The sequence below is a fragment of the Bubalus bubalis genome, chromosome 4 (genome assembly GCF_019923935.1).
Source record: "Bubalus bubalis isolate 160015118507 breed Murrah chromosome 4, NDDB_SH_1, whole genome shotgun sequence".
Lineage (NCBI taxonomy): Eukaryota > Metazoa > Chordata > Mammalia > Artiodactyla > Bovidae > Bubalus > Bubalus bubalis.
This window is the reverse complement of record NC_059160.1, coordinates 63,522,703-63,539,265: the sequence shown is the minus strand read 5'-3', so window position 1 is coordinate 63,539,265 and position 16,563 is coordinate 63,522,703. Positions and strand designations below refer to the sequence as shown.

At 48.3% G+C, this 16,563-nt stretch overlaps 1 protein-coding gene across 6 annotated transcripts in view; it reads left to right on the top strand.

Moving 5' to 3' along the window:
* BAZ2A (bromodomain adjacent to zinc finger domain 2A) overlaps positions 1-16,278 on the top strand; it is a 35,038-nt gene extending 18,760 nt beyond the window's left edge. For 4 of the 6 annotated variants that reach the window (XM_044941511.2, XM_044941512.2, XM_025283758.3 and 1 more), the window contains 26 exons: positions 332-517; positions 997-1,215; positions 1,665-2,114; positions 2,260-2,320; positions 3,591-3,699; positions 3,870-3,971; positions 4,136-4,346; positions 5,622-5,722; positions 5,998-6,063; positions 6,244-6,477; positions 6,613-6,867; positions 7,813-8,027; positions 8,314-8,388; positions 8,580-8,760; positions 8,858-8,917; positions 9,115-9,259; positions 9,790-10,442; positions 10,604-10,826; positions 10,933-11,088; positions 11,196-11,347; positions 11,535-11,824; positions 11,915-12,047; positions 12,153-12,299; positions 12,927-13,153; positions 13,268-13,411; positions 13,499-16,278. In XM_044941511.2, the coding sequence (XP_044797446.1) occupies positions 332-517; positions 997-1,215; positions 1,665-2,114; positions 2,260-2,320; positions 3,591-3,699; positions 3,870-3,971; positions 4,136-4,346; positions 5,622-5,722; positions 5,998-6,063; positions 6,244-6,477; positions 6,613-6,867; positions 7,813-8,027; positions 8,314-8,388; positions 8,580-8,760; positions 8,858-8,917; positions 9,115-9,259; positions 9,790-10,442; positions 10,604-10,826; positions 10,933-11,088; positions 11,196-11,347; positions 11,535-11,824; positions 11,915-12,047; positions 12,153-12,299; positions 12,927-13,153; positions 13,268-13,411; positions 13,499-13,664 (4,961 nt within the window). In that variant the 3' untranslated portion in view covers positions 13,665-16,278. The remainder of the gene's footprint in view (positions 1-331; positions 518-996; positions 1,216-1,664; positions 2,115-2,259; positions 2,321-3,590; positions 3,700-3,869; positions 3,972-4,135; positions 4,347-5,621; positions 5,723-5,997; positions 6,064-6,243; positions 6,478-6,612; positions 6,868-7,812; positions 8,028-8,313; positions 8,389-8,579; positions 8,761-8,857; positions 8,918-9,114; positions 9,260-9,789; positions 10,443-10,603; positions 10,827-10,932; positions 11,089-11,195; positions 11,348-11,534; positions 11,825-11,914; positions 12,048-12,152; positions 12,300-12,926; positions 13,154-13,267; positions 13,412-13,498) is intronic. The other 2 variants (XM_044941513.2, XM_044941514.2) reach the window with 2 other exon arrangements.
* The last annotated feature ends 285 nt before the right edge of the window (positions 16,279-16,563 follow it).

Here is a 16,563-nt window from a genome sequence, read left to right as displayed (position 1 = left end):
TATTGATTCCAAGTACAAGGGATGACCACCCTGTAAAGTCACAGGATGTTTTCTCTAACACCTGTTCCCACTGAATGGGGGAAAATAGCTGAAAACATGATGAGTTCTTGTCTCAGACCCCACTCTTCTTTTCCCTTTTTATCTGCTGTAAGATCTTACACATCTTTGTTTAATCAAAGTTCTTGGTATTTTCGGTACCCAACATAGAACTGGCACCCATAAATGTTGAAAGAATGATCATCTGTCCCTCTAGCAAAGATTGCCTACTATAGCTGACTGAACCCGTTGAAGGCACTGACTTTGACTTTTGCCTTCTCCTGGGGTATCCTAGAACTAAAGATGTGTGGCTACAATGGCTCCGTCCCTTCTGTGGAATCATTACACCAGGAGGTCTCAGTCTTGGTCCCTGATCCCACAGTGAGCTGCTTAGATGATCCTTCACATCTTCCTGATCAACTGGAAGACACTCCAATCCTCAGTGAAGTCTCTCTTGAGCCCTTCAACACTCTGGCACCGGGTAGGCTTGGAGATTGACTCCCTTCAACGTATCCATGCAGAGGGTAACTGACTTATACCACCTAGAAGAGATAGTAAGCCAGGGAAAGTATTTGCGAATTTGGGCCCCTGGGGCCCCCAGATGATCCTGGCAGATCACAGTTTGATGCCACTGGCCTGACTGTGCCAATTGCACTCTGAGCTGAATTGGTTCATTTCCCACGTTCTCTCCCAGTGTTCCTTTTGGCCAGGAGCCCTGGATAGGGACTTCTTACAACACAGTTTGGCTATTTGGGTTCTCACTAACTGGAAAGAAAACATTACCTTTTACCACACTGTTTTATGATAGATACTAGAATTTGGTGTTGGTCTGTGGGTTAATAGAACCATTGCCTTTCCTTCCCTAATATTAGAAAGAACCTTCACCCTGTAGGAACTAGAATTGGATATATTCACACTAATATTTCTTAAATCTCACTTGCTGATTTTCTACCCCTAAAGAGCCAGTGAGTGGAGGACTCTACGGTATAGATGACACGGAGCTGATGGGTGCAGAGGACAAGCTGCCTCTGGAGGACAGCCCTGTGATATCTGCCCTTGATTGCCCTTCCCTCAATAATGCCACTGCCTTCAGTCTCCTGGCAGATGACAGTCAAACTTCAGCCTCTATTTTTGCCAGCCCCACCTCTCCACCTGTCCTCGGGGAGTCTGTTCTGCAAGGTGAGTGAGGAAAGCTAGACAAAGTCCTTGACCTAGGAAAAGGTGAAAGTACAGGCCTTAGGGCTGGGAAATCTATGAGAACACTTTGCTGGGAGCTGAGGGGTTATGGGATGGTGTATGGTGGGACTGAAAAAAGGCATTCTGACTTCTTCTCTGTGCCCAAAAGAACTTGTGGGGTAAGACTTGGAGTTTGCAGGATAAAGGAACCCAGAGGCCTTTATTGGCTCCAGGTGAAAGGTATTCACACAGTGAGAGCAGCAGCAGTTTTGCCCTTTAACCTTCATGAATGATAGGGGAGGACAGCCAGAGGCTGCTTCTCTTTTTCCTATCCTAGGGGAAAGCCCTTGAAGTAACCTTGCTTAACTTAGTCCAGGTTTGTCTGAGTAGATAGATTCTCTTATTTTATAGGGTCATTTTTCCTTTATCCATCCTGTCCCTTTGGATTCTAGATAATAGCTTTGACCTGAATAATGGTAGTGATGCAGAACAGGAAGAAATGGAGACTCAGGCTTCAGACTTCCCACCTCTGACCCAGCCAGCCCCTGACCAGACATCCACTATTCAGCTACATCCAGCAACCTCGCCAGCAGTCTCACCAACAGCCTCCTCAGCAGTCTCCCTGCCAGTGTCTCCAGCAGTCTCTCCAGAAATTTCCCCAGCCCTCTCCCCAGCAGCCTTCCCAGAGGTCTCTCCAGCTTCCTCAGCAGCCCTCCCACCAGTCTCCTCCGAAGTCTCCTTGACAGCCTCCCCAGTGACCTCCCCAAAAGCCTCCCCTGCAGCTTCCCCGGCAGCTGTCTTTCCGACAGTCTCCCCAGCAGACAAGGATATCAGCAGCATCCCTGAAACAACTGCTGACCTGGAAGACACCACTGTAGAAGGAGTCCCTCCCTCTGGTAGCGGTGAGTCTCTAGATTCTGTTCCACCCCTGACTGGTTCCAGGGAAACGTATCTGTCTCATGTAGCATTTAGCTCCTCCTCACTGACCTGTTGTTTCAGTATTTTGCTTGACCTCTTAACTTGGGTATCCCTGTCTTCCTCCCCCAGGTGATGTCCTGAGGAGACGTATTGCTACCCCAGAAGAAGTTCGTCTTCCCCTCCAACATGGGTAAATGCTCTAATTTGTTACATGCGTTGACCTTTGACACATTTAATGAATAATTCTAGGAAGAAGGGAAGGGAACTCTCATCTGAGATGGGGGAGGAATGGACTAGACAAGAATAGGTTAAAGGATAGTTATCTGCAATGATAATGTTTCTGGGCATGAGATTCTTAGGCTTTCTTTCTTCCTTTGTCGAGGTCTTCCTTCCCTCACCCATTCTTTCCTCATTTTGTGGCCACTTAGTTTTTTCCTCCAGGGGCTAGTGCTGTTATCTTTTCCAAATTCAGCTGGTGGGTCTGGGGTTCAGGTATCCCAATGAGTTAATTTGTCCTATATGTTTGGAGAAGGAATAGCAGTGAATGGGGAGTGGCTTCATCCCCATGAATCAGGATTTTTTTTTTTTTTTTTTAATGCACGTTAAGGGCAGGAACAGTATGTGACCAGAATGAACAAGCTAGCTAACACCAAGGGCTTTGTAGGAATAACTGCCTTCCTGATCTTCCCCACCCCCGCCCCTCTAGGCTACTTGTGGTCACCAAGTCTGAGTTCTGCTTTAAGTTTTGAGAGAAAGATAAGGCTTAGTCTTAGAATAATCTGTTGCTCAGAACACAGAGTTCCTTACTAAACCCTGGCCTCTACGGAGTCATTTCATGGAGTTGGCAGTGAGTGTGTTCTTCTGCTTGCCTCCCTACCCTCTGTCATTTCTGCCTTTATTCTCTTAGGTCTGTATTCTCTCTGCTGGAAGCCCAGTAATTTGTCCTGAATGGCATTAGGGAGGGGGTTTCTGGCTGCTCCTCTGGCTGACTTTGGAAGGGGATGGGTGGAGGTCTTCCTGGGCTTGTGCAGTGTGGTGTGTTGCTTTCCCTTGAGGCACTGAGGGGCTTGAGGCTCAGGCCTGCCTTCTGGCCAAGCTTCTGTCTCAGAAAAAGTGAAAGTGAAGTCACTCAGTTGTGTCTGACTCTTTGCCACCCCATGGACTGTAGCCTACCACGCTCCTCCGTCCATGGGATTTTCCAGACAAGAGTACTGGAGTGGGGTGCCATTTCCTTCTCCAGAGGATCTTCCTGACCCAGGGATTGAACTTGGGTCTCCTGCACTGTAGGCAGACACTTTACCGTCTGAGCCACCAGGGAAGTCTTGTGCCTCTGCATCTACATGCAGTTCCAGTGAGATAGGTGTGGGGAGGGCTATCTGCTTAGTGGGGTTGGCTTCTGGGTGGCTTAAGAGTGGGTAGGGGTGTGACCTGGCGGCAGGGCCCGTGTGTTTCTCTGGCAGATGGCGGAGAGAGGTGCGCATCAAGAAGGGCAGTCACCGATGGCAGGGGGAGACCTGGTATTACGGCCCTTGTGGGAAGAGGATGAAACAGTTCCCGGAAGTGATCAAGGTAATGGAGCTTTCGTGGACTCCTGTAGGAAAGCACAGACTCCTTTTTTGGGCCCAGTGGCAACAGGCTGGCATTGTCTGCTCTGGGGCTTGTTCTGCTTGTGTTGTTGCTGGCCAAAGGGCATGGTAGGACTGTAACTTCACTGATGCCACTTTACCTCCTCCTTGTAGTACCTGAGCCGCAACGTGGTACACAATGTCCGTCGGGAGCACTTCAGCTTCAGTCCCCGTATGCCTGTTGGTGATTTCTTTGAAGAGAGAGACACACCAGAGGTGCACACCCGAGGGTTAAATATACTTTTTTAAATATGAGGAGGGTTGGTGTACAAGCTGCAGCTTCCTTGTGGGATTTGGAGATTCTCAGGCATCAAATGGTTCAGAGGTTCTGGTGGCTTGCGTGAACTTCAGTTGTAACAATGTCTTCCTTCTTACCTCAGGGCTTGCAGTGGGTGCAGCTCTCAGCAGAGGAGATCCCATCCAGGATTCAGGCAATTACTGGGAAACGGGGCCGACCTCGAAACACTGAGAAGGCCAAGACCAAGGAAGTCCCCAAGGTGAAACGGGGCCGAGGTCGGCCACCCAAGGTCAAAATCACTGAGCTGTTGAATAAGACAGACACCCGCCTCCTAAAGAAACTGGAGGCCCAAGGTACCGTGATGTTTCTTAACTTGGGAATTCTGCTCAATCTCTGAGGTGTCTGAAATGTTGATGAATTGGTTAATGCCTGGGTTTCCCAGGAGTGTGACTGACATCTGGATGGAATGAATCTGAATTACCTTCCCTTCTCTGGAAAGCAGCATCAGGGTCCTAGCACTTTTGTGGTGGGGTTTTTTTTTTTTTAAAACAACCAGTTCCTTTCTTGAGTTTCTCTTTAGTGGAGTCTTGTGCGGGGAGGTGGGGTGGTGTCCCAGGAATAATTATGAGAGGAGAAGGCTTTCATGTCCTTTCTTACCATCTTTTAGCTTCTTACTTATCTTACTGGTCTTGCTTGTCTTGTGTAAACACTCATTTGCCACCATCATAGAGGTTCAGAATTCACATCTGAATCCAAAAGATAATTGGTACTGTTTTAGTGGGATGGATAGGTAGGAAATGTCTATAATTTTTCAGTAAATATTGCACTTACCCTTATATAGTATGAAGAATGTGAAAGAATTTGGAATCAAGTATCTCTTATTCAGAATTCCAGCTCTGCCAGATTCTGACTGTATGACCTGGAGCAAGTAAAGCCTCATAGTGGTTCATCTGCAGATAGTATCTAAACTTAGAGGGTTGCTGCACAGATGTAGTGGTGGTAGTATTTCTATGCCAGAATAGGATAGGTACTATTGTATCAAAAACATCAGTTCTAAAACACTGTTGTCTGCAGAATCACATCTCAATATCGTCTTCCAAAGGAGAAGAAATTCAGATATTTTAATGGAGCAAGACATAGGAGCTGAACATAGGCAATAACTATGTCAGATTTGATAGGATTCTACTAAAGTGTCCATTATCTGGGCCCTTCCTTTCTGGCACATTTTTGCTTAATTGGTGCTTCCAACTCAAGACCACCTGCTTTCTCTGGCAGTTTTTCTGCTTCCTTTCTTAGTTCTAAAATCAGCCTGTCAGGCAGCCTGGGGGAGGGACAGTCTCTAAGGCTACTCTGCTGTTCTGGCCTCCAGGACCCTTTCTAAAGCCATCTAAGTTCCAGAGGCTGGTGCTTCTGGGCACAAGATGCCATTTGTGTTAACCTCCACAGGAGGTTCCTCTCATACATTTTTTTCTCCCAGCGTTTTATGTATACTTTAAAAAAAAAAAGACAGGCATCTAGTTTCTTCAGGGAGCTGTTTGGAGGCCAGCTTTGTGACAGGCGTGTGCTGGTCTGGATGCTGGAGATTGGTCTGCCTGCCTCACTCTTCATTTTTCTTTTTGCTCTCACAGAAACACTGAATGAGGAGGATAAAGCAAAGATGTGTAAAATCAAGAAGAAGATAAAGCAGAAGGTGCAGCGGGGAGAGTGTCAGACTACTAACCAAGGGCAGGTGAGGGACATCAGCAAGATTCCACAGCAGGTTCACTTCTCCTACAGCTGCTCTGTCTTCTTTTCCATCTCCCACGCCTGCCACCTGCCATTTCGAGAATTTGGCTTGTTCAAAAATAATGTGGACATCTCCAGGGTGAAAGAATTGATCCATTGCCAGCCTCTCATCCCATGTCTCAGCTCTTCTCCCCAGCATCCTTGTTTGTTTTTGAATCCTAGCCCAAGCAGTGATGCTTTCAGAGTTTGAGGAGAAATGACTTCCTTTATGGTTTACAGGCCAAAAACAAGAGGAAACAAGAGACCAAGAGCTTAAAGCAGAAGGAAGCCAAGAAGAAATCCAAGGTAGGTACTTATATGCACAGGCATAACTTTGAAGTCACCAAACTGATTTTGCAAGACATGTGAGTTGGTCATGTTTTATAGTCATGTTTCTGGATATAAGGTGGGGAGGAGGGGACCAGGGAAGGGTGGTGATTTGAATCTTCATGGCACTCTTGATTCCTCTCTCCCTTGGGTGGGTAGGCTGAGAAGGAGAAGGTAAAAACAAAGCAGGAAAAACTGAAGGAAAAGGTCAAGAGGGAGAAGAAGGAGAAGGTAAAAATGAAGGAAAAGGAGGAGGTGGCCAAGACCAAGCCAACGGGTAAAGCAGATAAAGTGCTGGCCACACAGAGGCGCTTGGAGGAGCGGCAGAGGCAGCAGATGATCTTGGAGGAGATGAAGAAGCCCACAGAGGACATGTGTCTGACTGACCACCAGGTAGTGAGGGGAGAACAGCAGGTCCTGGAGGGGCCGCCCATGAAGACACTTCTGTTACAGGAGGAGCCTCCTAGATACCCAGACTGTTGCCTTCCCATGTGTTTGACAGAACACCTACCACTTTTATCCCTACAGCCGCTGCCTGACTTCTCACGCATCCCTGGTCTGATCCTGCCTAGTGGGGCCTTCTCAGACTGCTTGACCATTGTGGAGTTCCTGCACAGCTTCGGCAAGGTGCTGGGCTTTGACCCTGCCAAAGATGTCCCTAGTCTGGGGGTCCTGCAGGAGGGGCTCCTGTGTCAAGGCGACAGCTTGGGCGAGGTGCAGGATCTCCTGGTGCGACTCCTGAGAGCAGCTCTCTGTGACCCTGGCCTGCCCTCCTATTGTCAGGTGAGGCCCTTCCTGGGGTCAAGGGCTTGGGATCCGTGCTTTTCTCAATTTGGCTTTCTCTTGTGAGTTGAACACATGAAAGCCCCTTCCAAAGTGATCAGGACAAGTAAAGGGAGATACACAAATGGTCCCCAAATAAGAGTGGTTTGACTTACAATTTTTCAACTCTACAGTGGTTCAAGAGTAATAGGCCTTCAGTAGAGGTACTTAAGGTTTTGATTTTGATCTTTTCCTGGACTGGAGAAATGAAATAGTACACTCTCACGGTGCTGGGCAGCGAGTCAGCCATGCATGTCACTTTTGCAGCCATTCTGTTCCTCACTTTCAATACTGTATGCAGTAGATTGTGTGAGATATTCAGCATTTTATTATTAAGTGGATTTGTGTTAAATGATGATTTTGCCTTCCTCTAGGCTAATTTAAATGTTCTGAGCATGTTTAAAGTAGGGTTGGCTAAACGGTCATGTTCTGTAGATTAGGTGTCTTAAATGCATTTTCACAATATTTTCAGTTTATGATGGATTTTCTGGGACATGATCCCATCATAAATTGAGGAAGATATGCATACTACATGCTATGCCTTGTAATTTACTGCCTTTTTTCTTAGGTTACTTCTCATTGCTTTATGATTTTAGGTCCTGATTCTCCATTATTCTCTCCAGGGACAAGTGGAGGAAGATCTGTAGTTTCTTCCTATTTTTGTTTTCCTCTATTTTTTATTTTTCTTTCTGACCTCCCTCTGCTTTATTTTATTCATTTTCCTTTAATATACTTCTTTTCTTTTGTACCTGTCCTTTTTCTTCTCTCATCTTACCCTAGCAACTTTCCTTCTTAACTTTTTCTATCTTAACTCTATAGTTCTCTCCTACTTTCCTACTCCAGATTGACATAACTTGAGTTGCTCCTCTTTCTCTCTTAACTCCTATTATGTTCTCCTCCAAACAGTCCTTAAAGATCTTGGGGGAGAAGGTGTCCGAGATCCCACTAACAAGAGACAATGTGTCTGAGATCCTGCGCTGCTTCCTCATGGCGTATGGAGTGGAGCCAGCCCTCTGTGACAGCCTGCGCACCCAGCCTTTTCAAGCCCAGCCACCCCAACAGAAGGCTGCTGTTCTGGCCTTCCTTGTGCATGAGCTCAATGGCTCCACCCTCATCATCAAGTGAGGGGCTGGGGTGGGGATGGTTATTATGTGCCTTGGTCAGACTGGGATAGGGGAGGGTATAGCCATCTAGAAATCCTAGGTGATGTGTGTGTACTGCCATGCTCTGGGCATGCTGGGATGACCTGGGACTGAATCTGATTTTCCTTCCCTGGCAAGTCCGAGCCTTACTCTGCCATTCATCCAGTCTAGATTCTAGGATGAAACTCCTTTTACCCTTGAACCTCCCTTCTTTGGTGTGTGTGTTGCCACTTCTCCCTCAAAATACTATTCCATTTCCCTGCAGTGAGATTGACAAGACTCTAGAGAGTATGTCCAGCTACAGGAAAAACAAGTGGATTGTTGAAGGCCGGCTGCGAAGGTAAGGACAGGACAGAGGAGAGAAGGGGACAGGGTGAAGCATGCCCAGGACTTGTGTTTGGAACTTGGTGTCCTTAGCCCCTCTCCTGGGGTTGAGACTGGTCCAGGGCCCAGGACGGCTTAGATTCAAGGTGATCCTTTTGTGGCGGTATCATGTTCCTCACCACAGTTTTCCTTAAACTCTGTGTCAAGATTGAAAACTGCTTTGGCCAAGCGAACGGGGCGACCTGAGGTAGAGCTGCAGGGACCAGAGGAAGGCCTGGGGCGGAGGCGCAGTTCTCGGATCATGGAGGAGACCAGTGGCATGGAAGAGGAGGAAGAGGAGGAGACTGCAGCTGCTGTCCATGGCCGTAGGGGTCGAAGGGATGGAGAGGTACTAGCCCAGACCAAGGAAAGTGAGAGGTGGAAAACATTCTTTCTCTTGAATCTGATGATTCCCTTTTTCTCGGTGTCTCTTGTTTCTTCTCCAGGTTGATATCACAGCATCTAGCATCCCAGAGCTAGAGCGCCAGATAGAAAAACTGAGCAAGGTACTGTGCTTCTAGCCTCCCAGGAGCTGGAGATAGGGGCTGGGTGGGAATTGGTTACCTTATGAGTTAGGCCTAGATGGTATCAATTTTATAGGGAAGCTGAGAGCCATGCCCTTCTCCCATATACTGGACGAAGTCACCAGTGTCACCCTGGAAGTGTGTTTTTCATTCATCTTCCTTTTCCACTGCCTACCCAGCGTCAGCTCTTCTTTCGAAAAAAGCTGCTTCACTCATCCCAGATGCTTCGAGCAGTCTCCTTGGGTCAGGACCGCTACAGACGCCGCTACTGGGTGTTGCCCTACTTGACTGGTATCTTTGTGGAAGGAACAGAGGGAAGCTTAGGTAGGTGTGTCGTAGGACCCTGGGTTGAGACCCAGCTCACAAAAGTTAAGCAATTCCTTTTCCCCTACCTAGCATCTTGGGCTTTTTTGATTGTATGACAATCAGTTTAGCATACTGTGGTTAAGAGCACAGTATGCTCTGGAGTAAGACTGCCTACCTTCTGCTCTGCCATTTACCAGCGATATGCTTCAGTTTTCATTTGTGAGATGGAATTAATAATAGAATGTATAGGTCATAGGGCTATTGAGGGGATTAAAGTAACTTAATAGAATAATAACTTAGAATAATGTGTAACATAGCTGGTTCTCAATAAATGTTAGCTTATGTTTATGCTGATGATAATTACTTGGGAACATAGTTTTTCTTTTGCAGATACTATGCTGGTTGCCATATAAGAATTTTCTAGTGCAATCTCAAAAAGTGGGGGATTAAGTCCAAGAGAAAAAAAAAGTATATGTCCTGTGTTTGTACACCCTCTTTCTTTCCCATTATGTATCAGTGTGTCTTATGCTCTTCCCTTTGCTTTACAGTTCCTGAAGATGTGATAAAACAGGAAACTGACTCCTTAAAAGTGGCAACCCATTCAACAACCAGCCCAGCCTACTTCTCTCTGAAGAGGGAGTTAGCTGGCTCCAGCACCTCTGCCAATTCTCCTGCCCGGGCCCGAGGCCGACCTCGGAAAACTAAACCTGGCTCTATGCAACCTAGGCACTTGAAATCTCATTCCAAGGGTCAAGGTTCAGAAGAGCCTCAGACCCAGCTTCAGCCTGAGACTCAGTCCCATCCTCAGCTTCAGGCTCATGCCCAACCCCAGCTTCAGTCCCATCCTCACACTCATAATGGGTTCCTGGAGCCAGAAGGCTCCCCATTGTCTCTGGGTCAGAGCCAGCATGACCTCAGCCAGTCAGCCTTCCTGTCTTGGCTGAGCCAGACTCAGAACCATGGCTCCCTGCTGAGCAGCTCAGTCCTCACGCCTGATAGCAGTCCCGGAAAACTGGACCCAGCCCCATCACATGCCCCGGAGGAGCCAGAACCTGACGAGACAGAAGCCAGCCCTGATTCTCAAGCTCCCTGGTTTAATTTCTCAGCCCAGATGCCCTGCAATGCTGCCCCTACACCACCCCCTGCAGTTTCTGAGGACCAGCCCACTCTTTCCCCTCAGCTACCTGCTTCTTCCAAGCCAGTAAGTAGCCAGAATTAGTGGTATGCACTTATATTCATCTGGCCACAGGCTAGATTGCCTGGCTGTGGGCTGTTGCCATGGTTGTGGGGAAGGGATGAGGCCACTGGGATCCTGTCAACATGAAAACACCCTCATCACCTAATGTTTCATCTCATTCATAGGTGAGTAGAGCCAGTGCTGCCAGTGCCTATTCTCCAGGGCCATTCTCTTTCACTCCTATGCTGGGCATGGCTCATAAAAGGCGAGCAGGAGATCCTGGAGAAACACCACAGAGCCCCACAGGGCAAGGACAGCCAAAACGGAGAGGGAGGCCTCCCAGTAAGTTCTTCAAACAGATGGAGCAGCGCTATCTAACCCAGCTGACAGCCCAGCCTGTCCCACCTGGTGAGTGACCCTGGGGTGGGATGGAATGAGAGTACAGGTAGGAGTGGCATCAGATGCGGACCACATAGTTCCCGTTGCCCACATTACACAAATAAACTGTTCACAGAGATGCGCTCTGGCTGGTGGTGGATCCGAGATCCTGAGACATTGGATGCCACGCTCAAGGCCCTGCACCCCCGAGGCATCCGAGAGAAAGCACTTCACAAACACCTAAACAAGCACCGGGACTTCTTACAGGAAGTCTGCCTACGGCCCTCAACAGGTAAATACTTAACCAGCCTGAGCTGAAGAGCCCAGGTCAATTTTGAGCTGCTGCTGTGGATGGTGAACAGTCTGATGGGCTTTTCCCTCTGCCTTCTGTCTTTTCAGACCCCATCTTTGAGCCCAGTCAGCTACCTGCCTTTGAAGAAGGGATCGTGAGCTGGACCCCCAAAGAGAAGACATATGAGACAGACCTGGCTGTCCTTCAGTGGGTGGAGGAGCTGGAACAGCGGGTGATCCTGTCTGATCTGCAGATTCGGGTACCCTGGGCTGGCACTGGGTAGGGGGTTGTTGAGGAGAGGGTGTTAATCTCTTATACCCTGTTAGGAAAAACCTAGGGTTCCCATTTTGCAAAGTGACCTCCCATGACCCTAAATGGGTCATATCTTTTTCTGTGCGTAATGTCCTTCTTTTATAATGAGTTTTATTTCTGTCTCCCACCTGCAGGGCTGGACGTGTCCCAGCCCAGACTCTACTCGTGAAGACTTGGCCTACTGTGAGCACCTAGCTGATTCCCAGGAGGATATCACCTGGCGGGGTCGAGGCAAGGAAGGTCTGGCACCCCAGCGTAAAACTACCAACCCCCTGGACCTGGCAGTGATGCGACTTGCTGCCCTGGAGCAGAATGTGGAGCGGCGGTACCTGCGGGAGCCCCTGTGGCCAGCTCATGAGGTTGTGCTGGAGAAGGCCCTGCTCAGCACGCCCAGTAGTGCCCCACAGTGTACACCTACAGAGATGTGAGTGCCCACCCTCCAGTTCTTGGTCTTGGGGAGAAGGAATCAATAAATCCTACTCCTCATCCCCAAATCACCACTTTCTCCAATCAGATCATACGAGATCACCCCTCGAGTTCGGGCCTGGCGCCAAACGCTAGAGCGATGCCGGAGCGCAGCCCAAGTCTGCTTGTGCCTGGGCCAGCTGGAGAGGTCCATTGCCTGGGAGAAGTCTGTCAACAAAGTGGTGAGAAGCCTGGGGAGCTGAAGAGGTGGCAGCTGGGATGAGTGGGGTGAGTGGCAGGCAGGGAGGCTTGAGGGCTCACCCTAACTCCTTACAACCCTGGTCCAGACCTGTCTAGTCTGCCGGAAGGGTGACAACGATGAGTTTCTTCTACTTTGTGATGGGTGTGACCGTGGCTGCCATATTTACTGCCTTCGGCCCAAGATGGAGGCTGTCCCAGAAGGAGACTGGTTCTGTGCTGTCTGTCTGGCCCAGGTACGTCTTCTGCTCTCTCAGTCCACTCCCAAGCAAGTTAGAGGTTTTCTTTCTCATCCCATTTACCACCAGTCTTAAAAATATCATTCTTCCCATGCCTTCCATCTCTCCTGGGAAAAGGTTCCAGATGACGTGCTAGGAGACCTGGGTTCTGGTCCTTTTTTGCACAAGTCACTTTTAAATTTTACCACCTTACTTGTTTTCCTTGTAAAATGGGAATGATTATACTTTGCTTTTTCACATAACCCAAAAGGGTGAGTAATAAATTCACAGACTGATTTATGCATGAAAGTATTTTGAAACCTCAGTCACACTCAGACAAGTAGTACTGTGTTAAGTCACTTTAGTCGTGTCCAACTCTTTTGCAACCCTGTGGACTATAGCCTGCCAGGCTCCTCTGTCCATGGGATTCTCCAGGCAAGAATACTGGAGTGGGTTGCCATGCCCTCCTCCAGGGCATCTTCCTGACCCAGAGATCAAACTCACGTCTCCTGCATTGGCAGGTGAGTTCTTTACCACTTGTGCCACTTGGGAGGCCCCCAGACAAGTAGGGATTGTGATAAAGGAGAGAGCAAGCCGAGTATGTATTTCCAGCTGTGGCTGATCTCACCTTTTTCTTATCCTCAGCAGGTAGAAGGAGAATTGACTCAGAAATCTGGTTTCCCAAAACGAGGCCAGAAGCGGAAAAGCAGTTATGTGCTGACCTTCCCAGAGGGTGACAACCGCCGGCGCCGGCTGCTACCAAGGGGCCGAGAGAGCCCAGCAATGCCCCGGTACTCAGAGGAAGGGCTGTCCCCCTCGAAGCGGCGGCGCGTCTCCATGCGGAACCATCACAGTGATCTCACGTTCTGCGAGTGAGTTGAATGAATTCTGGGGACAACCAGCTCTACGTTTTCCAGAGTAGAGGGCTAGGAGGGGTCCATGGTTTGCTTCCTGAGAGTGTATCATCACTGTCTGTTTCATAATAGGATTATCTTGATGGAGATGGAGTCCCATGATGCAGCTTGGCCTTTCCTGGAGCCTGTGAACCCACGATTGGTGAGTGGGTACCGGCGGATCATCAAAAACCCTATGGATTTTTCCACCATGCGGGAGCGACTGCTCCGGGGAGGGTAAGTAGACATCATTGACTCTCCTGGCTCTTCTGTTACTGCCATTGCTGGTACCCCGCTGACAGCTCTGTCTCCACCCCTGCCCAGGTACACCAGCTCAGAGGAGTTTGCGGCTGATGCACTCCTGGTCTTTGACAATTGCCAGACTTTCAATGAAGATGATTCTGAAGTGGGCAAGGCTGGACACATCATGCGCCGCTTCTTTGAGAGCCGCTGGGAGGAGTTTTATCAGGGAAAACAGGCCAATCTGTGAGGCATGGGAGGTGGGGAGTCACCCTGTGGCATTGCCCCCTGCCCTCCACACAAACCCTGCCATTCTCACCTGCTGATGCTGCCCTGGGTCCAGACTCAAGTCAGAGGGAGAACCCTGATTTTTGACCTTGCCCTTGGCAGCGCCCTACGTCTTCTTATCCTTACACCCTTTCTCCCTTTCCTCCTCTTGTTCCTCAGATAAGAGGGGCAGAGATGAGGTCCTTCTGGACTGAAAGCCAAAAAAGAAAAAATAATTTTTCCTTTGTTTTATTTCCTAATTAAATAAGAGGAGGAGGAAAGAAGCCCCTACTCCTCCTCCCAGCTTCCTCACCTTCCTTGTACGTGCCCCAGCATTCTGGGGCTATTTAACAATAGCAATAGTTCTAGTGAATGTGTGAAACCGAGAAACACTCTGTACTGTGTGTGGACCCGCAGTGACGGCCAGTAAAGTGGACTTAACTCCCAAGTGTGTCGAGCCGGACACCGGGCCCTGAACATGCTGCTTCCATGTTCAGTCCCTCCCCTGCTTCTCACTTTCTCTCTCTCACTCCCCTCTCCCCTTCAGATTTGTCTCTCATCCAATAATGTAAAACTGTGTACGGGTTCCTCCCTTCTCTTCCCCCAAATTTTTCCCTTCAAAGGAAAAAGAAGTTCAGAGGTCCCTGTCTTTCTCTCTGTCCTCATCTTCCTGCCAATAGCTAGCCCCTCTATAACGTTGGATACTCCTCACATGCTGAGTTTCTAGCCTTTTTTGAAACTCAGTAAACTGGGGAGAAGGCAGGGAGGCACCCTGGACCCTGGGCCTTCCAGCCTCCTTCCCCACCTCTTACCCAAACCTCCCTCTTGGGAACTCCTCAGGGACAACTACTGCTGAGTTCGGGCACACCCCAAGATGGAGGCCAGGTAGCAATCGACTGGCCTGAGACAGAGAGAGAGGTGTGTATGGGTGTGTGTGTGTGAGAGAGGATGCGATTGTGCCCCTGTTTTTGGTGGCATCCATTCATTTTCCCCCCCAAGTATCTGTTCCCCATTGTTTCAAACCATTGAGACACCTTTCTCATTGTTTTAAACTATCACTTTGTCTTTGGGAAACCACAGGAACAGTTTTTCTGGGTCAAAGCTGTGTCTCTTCCCTCTCTCCCAGTCATTTCTGTTCCAGCCTCTTCAAACTGTGCAATCTTTTAACAGGAACAACTTCTTTCAGTAGCTCTGAGTCCTAAGCTTTTGCAGGGAGAGGGGTAGAACTGGATCTTTTCCTAATCCCATGAGCTTCTGTGGGTTTAGTTGTGCTCTTTCCCTTATCTACTTTGTATCCTGGGACCCCTTCCCCAGTAGCAGAGACCCCAGAGCACAAGTGAGTAGGGAGCAGAGGCTCTGGGTCCATCACTGCCCTACATGTGACTATGCCCAAGTTAAGCCCCAACAGAGGAAAGCTGCTAACTCCCAGCTATAGCCATGGGCCCCTGGCCCCCTGCTTTCCTGCTCAGCAGAGCCCCTCCCATCAGAGATTACGGGTACTTGCACTGGGGAGGTGGCTGCTGGCTGGCCCAAGCAGAGAGCTGAGGCACCCAAGAAATGTTCCATTGGTGGGAGAGGGGGTGCCGGGTGAGGGGGAGCATTCCTGTACTTCTAGCAGCACTGAATTGCCACTGAAGGGGGTGGGGGCAGTGTAGGTCCTGGGGCAACCCCTTTCTTTCTTTATGCCCCTTCTCCCCCTAGCCTATTTCTAAAGTCGCCTTTTCTGTCAGATAAACCTCAGAACTTTTAATTTTATTTGAGATTTTTTTTTTTTTTTTTGCTTTTAAATAAGAGGTGGATTGAAGAATATTTGAATTGACTTTATATTATGCATAAATATTTATATTTTATCTAAATAACTGCTCTGTAACAAACTTTGTGTTAGTCAAGCATTTGGAACTATTATAGTTGGGGGCTCTTCTTTTTCCCCATGGCAGTTTTCCCCAGTATAAAATGTTCTAGATTAATTTTACTGTTGGAGGTTAGATGGACGGGGGAGTGAAGTTTCAATTGTTCCTGCTGTGTTCCTCTCCCAGCTCCATCTCTTTCCCTAGGGACCAGGCACTCTGAAGGTGGGGTGGAGTCCTAGCCTCAGTTTGGAGTGGGGGTTGATGGGGGGGGTGGGACAGGGCATGATCAAAGGGGCCATTTCTCACTTTTCTTTCTCATCTTCACTGCCCCTTGAGCTAGGTGGATTTTCTCTTCTTGACGAGAGTATTTGATAGGGAAGGCAAGTTTTAAAAGTAAATAAAACCCACCCCTGCCCCTCTGTTTCCCTTCTCCCATCAGTCTGGTAACAGGAAGAAACCACACCATCAACACCAACAAATTTCCACGTTCCTTTTACAACAAAAGGGACTTGACTTTTTATATAACCAAATGTGGTGTTTTAGTGACTTTTTGATAATGTACAGTTTTTTGTGAATTTAAATTTATTTCTTTCTATATTTTTAGGACCAATCTCATTTTTAATAAGGTAAAAAAAGGAAAAAAAAGTCTAGAGATAAAAAAAACTCCTGTTTTTGCCATGTGATGTTCCACAAGTGCAGCTGTAGAAAAGTGCTTGTCAGTTGAATAAAAACCACATTTGATAGAGACTCAAAAGACTCCGTGTATTTATCTTCCTTCAACAAAGGTTCTTGTAATTGCCTAAAGGGGAAAACTGGGTGGTGTCAGGGTGAGTATATGACTGGTTTGATGGAGAAGACAGCAGGCAGGAGAGCAGTGTGCCCCTAAGTGTCAACATTTCTCTCTCAACCTCCAGGCTTGGCCCTTCCTTTTCCAGGAGGCGTCCAAGGCAGAATTTCTGTTTATGTGAATGAAACGGGTGCTTCTGGCTGAGGTGCTGTAACAAAGGATTCAAGTGTGCCGAGTTCCTACCT